Here is a 4,442-nt window from a genome sequence, read left to right on the forward strand (position 1 = left end):
AAAAAATTATCATTATTCACCTTTGAATTTGCTCCCACTAATTCATTTTCATGGACACTGTTTACAATAATCACATCTTTAGGATTTCTACCCCCAGTTACCTCTACTTTATCCTCCATCGTTTACTACTTAAGTTATAAAAACAACTAATTAAAATTTAACTCTTTTAAAAGCTGTGTTCTGATTGCCGTGACCTAATTTGTAAAGAATTAGGCCACACCTGTTGGGCGACAAAATGTAATCGAAATTTACTGGGAATTTCAAGCACCAACAGTGGTTTATAGCCCCTCTATACTATTTTTTAGTAATCTGTTTTTTACTGATCTCTTATGAGAACCAACCCATAAAAACCATATTATGTGTTAAACAATTCTACAGTGTGTCATATTTGGTTAACATACATTACCTCGAATCTTATATGATTTTTAACAAAGAAAGTCTTAATTATGCAAAAAATTAATCTCAATCATTTAAGTATTCAGTTCTGTAATGAGACATTGAAAGTACATTTTAAACTTTAGGACTCCCCCTTTTCTGATAAAGTAGGAGGTTCATTTTTAAACTATAAACTTTGCTAATTTTGTTTTTTATAATTTTCAGGAAGCTGTCTGAAGACGTTCGTTCATTAAAGACTGCTCTTGAAAACGAACACAAGCTGCATGTGCTGCAAATGCAGGCTATAAACGCTCTTTGGCGGAAAGTTTGTATTAAAATTATTTTTTTTTATTTAATACTGTCATCTGTATATGTTTAAACTACTAGTTCAGAGTATTGCACCAGTTGAAATTTTCATGAAAAAGTCATTTTGAAAGGTTGAGTGGAAGTTTAGTCAAGTTTTGAAAGTTAGTCACAAGTTTATATCATCTCTAATAAATAATAATAATTTCTTATACTATTATCTTTCATTTATTTTAAATGGTTCAAATGTAATAGTTATAGTTATGTTTAAATGACATAATTAAACAGGAATCATTATGCTTTGTAACTGTGGTTGAAATATTTATGTCTCATTAGCCGTTATGAATTTTTTATTTTTAAGGAGTGTGTTGTCCCTACTGTCCTTTAACACAGGAGAATTTATTTGCATTGAATTAAAACAATTTTTCTTAAAAGACTGATAGCTTGAGTTTAGATCCAAAAAATGTATCATCCATAGCTATTCTTTACTGTTTTTTTTTTTTTTTTTTATTGAGGTTAAAGCAATATCAATGGCATCAGAGTATAAGGATCTTTTTCTATGGCTGAAACGCAAAGAATTTGCAAAAATGAAATTTAAAATAAAGTTGGCTAATCCTTTAGGGTACAGTCTGGCATTCGTCAATGTGATGCACAGTGGAGCCAATAGTTCAGGACAAAAACAACTTCCAAAATTTGATAAATGTAATAAGCATCCTTTTCGTAAAGAGTTGTTGATCTAAAAAGTGCCCTAGTATTATTCCTACAGTATGAACTAACCATGGTTAGAACAAGCAGGCTCCCAGTCCTATCAAATGTGTTAACAAAAAGCTCCCTCCAATAATAATTCATTTTTGGTTCAAACTAGTGGCAGTGTGTGTGCTATCAATTAAAATAGCTTTCGATAACTAAGATAATTATGTTTATTATTTCTTTTCAAAAACTGCTATGACCAACCACTTGAAAAAGATACGTGATGATTCTTTAATCTTTAAAATACTCATATACAACATAATTTTTATTGTAATTTTGTATTCTTTCGAGAATTTTTCAGCCATTATGCATAGCTTTATGCTAATTACTGTTTGTTTTTATTGTTTTAGAAACCTTGAACATAAGTTCTCCACTAATGTTTTCTAACTGTGGAAATTTTTTTTTTCTTTTCAAAAGCTCTCAGGAATTCTTAAGGAAATTGTAAATACTAACAAAATGATAAATTATACGATAAAACTTACACAAATTTTAAACACAACACTTGATATACAAAAAACATTATGGATTCAATTTGTCCACACTTCATACCTAGATTCACACTTTGGGGTGTTTGCATCATATTGGTTACTGAGGACAAAAACTGTCTTTTATAACCAATATGATGCAAACACTCCAAAGTGCAAATCTAGGCATGAAGTTTGGACGAATTGAATCAGTAATTTTTTTCTTTGTATATCTTGTATGTCGTGTTTAAAATTTATATATGTTTTATCATCTAATTCATCATTTTGTCAGTATTTATAATTTCCTTTAGAATTCAGGAGAGCTTTTGAAAAGCTGGGTGCCAAAAGTGAGTTGGTTTCACACTAACATAATTTATATTAGGTACTAGAGGCATATTAAGTTTATTACTACTTTTGCGAAGCCAGAAAGTCCTCTGCTGTTTATTTGGTCATATTGTGGTGATAAAAATAAATTTCTCACATGACTGAAGGTTCTTCTGTGGATCTTGTCAAGCTCACCACTGTAATATTTGTAACTACTTCTAAGAATATGCTCAAATTATAGGTTTTATAAGCGTACTGATACAGAGTAATAATAATAGGTTGATGCAATAGGGAATATAATTAACACTGATATTGGTATAAAAAATTTGAGGTAGATAAAAATATTACAATGGCATTATCACAACCATTTAATTTGGTGAGATTTATGGATCATACATCATGCAGTTCTAACAGTAGTGGCATGTTTAACTTTTTGAATCCATTTACTTTATGCAAAGTAATTTTTTTTTTTATTAATAATTATCCCATTTATTTGTAGGTGCAACAGTTACAACTTTGCATGCAGGAGGTATTACGAGAGTTTGCTCCCACTGCCAGTAGTTCGTTGAGTGAAGTGTCAACTCAAACTGACATAATTGCGGTACATACACCTGATGATACCGGTTTCCTTTATCTCAGGCCCTCCACCTTACCATTAACTACGCACCCTGTGACACGATTTATTGATAATCTTGTTGGTGACGTTTTTAAAGATACAATAGAGGAAGAAAATTCTGAGGAATAATAATTCTGTTAATTTTTTAAATTTTATAAATCCAAAGTGATACTAAACCAAAGATTGTAATTTTTGTACGCTTTCTAAAATTGTTTTTAAGTTAAATAATATATTAAAGGAGTAATTTTTGTACTTTTTAATTACCTTTTATTATTATTATTATTATTATATACATATTTTTTTTTATAAGTTAGTTTTTATTTATTTGTACATTTTATTAAGCTTTTGTATTAAATCAAATAATATATTTATATACATTGTGCTTATATGTTACGAATACATATTATTTATTCTTCTAAAAAACCTTGTCGAGTAAAACTCCTTTCATAGGACACCCCTCTATTATGGAAACCCCGATTAGTTGATAATGTTATTAATTTCCTAGCCAACAAGGTACAAATTGAATGGATTATGAGGGAATCCCTTTCTGGAAGTGAACATCAATTTTTCTCCCCAATAGCACTTTTAACTCCTCTAGAATGAAAAAAGAGAGATAAGCTATATTTATAATTACTACAAACTAACAATTCAAGGATTAAATTTTTGAGTCATTTCTTTTGAGAAAAATTACGATTTTTGGCAAATATATTATGGCACTAACAAAAATTTATATAAAGTAAGTATTATTTATTTTAGGTCCGTAATTAGCTGGGTAATTACAAAAATAAATCCAAAGGTAAGGAAACATAAATTATTTAGAAACTTTACATATTTGGTATTATGTAAAGTTATTAAGTAAGATGTTATCACATCCTGTTTTTTTCTGCTTTCTTTATATAATTAAGTAATTCGTTTATAGTTCCTTCAATAAATGAATTTCCTCAGAAACATTTTCCACTTATTTCATTAGGGTGTATTGAAAGCATTGACAAATATTTAGTAAGTATATAACTAAAATTTAGGATGTTACTATGAAACCTTTATCATAATCAAGAAAGTATTTCTATAATAGAAAAAGTTGAAGTGATAAATGAAAAAAAAAAAAGGAGTTAGGTCCATATTTTTTTATATGGATGGAATTTACAATCAGTAAAACCCACGTGTTTGATATAATTAAAAACAAAAATAATAATTTAAGTTTATATCATAGAAATTTGTTTTTAAATTAAATTATTTTTTTACACATAGAAATTTTAGTTATAAGATACAATGTTTAATGTTATCATATAAATTACCCTAAATAAGATTAAGATAAACCTCATTAGTGTTTCTTACAAAGGGGCACCTGCAATCTACACAAATATCAAAAATTCCTTTGACATATATATATATAAGTTAAGACCTGAGTGCGATTGTCAGCTGATCGAATGTATATATAAGGAAGTGCTCCTACAATAAACATCACTATTGAAGTTGCCATCAAACTTGCATGAAAAACCCTTTTTCCTTTTTTTAGTATCATTCTGATCCAGAAGAGACTCCATTGGTGCTGAAACCTGGGAAGGAGTTCATAGATTGGAAGTTATTTTTAAATTTATAAAGAGAAATAT

The 4,442-nt window shown here is 28.5% G+C and overlaps 1 protein-coding gene across 1 annotated transcript in view; it reads left to right on the top strand.

The window, feature by feature from the left end:
• The window catches only part of Cep97 (centrosomal protein 97kDa), a 44,738-nt gene extending 41,646 nt beyond the window's left edge, over positions 1–3,092 (top strand). Inside the window, exons 11-12 of the mRNA XM_067047044.1 lie at positions 601–700; positions 2,716–3,092. Of these exons, the coding sequence (XP_066903145.1) occupies positions 601–700; positions 2,716–2,961 (346 nt within the window). The 3' untranslated portion in view covers positions 2,962–3,092. The remainder of the gene's footprint in view (positions 1–600; positions 701–2,715) is intronic.
• The last annotated feature ends 1,350 nt before the right edge of the window (positions 3,093–4,442 follow it).

Source organism: Halyomorpha halys, unplaced genomic scaffold, assembly GCF_000696795.3.
Source record: "Halyomorpha halys isolate HHAL.00 unplaced genomic scaffold, Hhal_1.1 Scaffold3471.1, whole genome shotgun sequence".
Classification (NCBI taxonomy): Eukaryota; Metazoa; Arthropoda; class Insecta; order Hemiptera; family Pentatomidae; genus Halyomorpha; species Halyomorpha halys.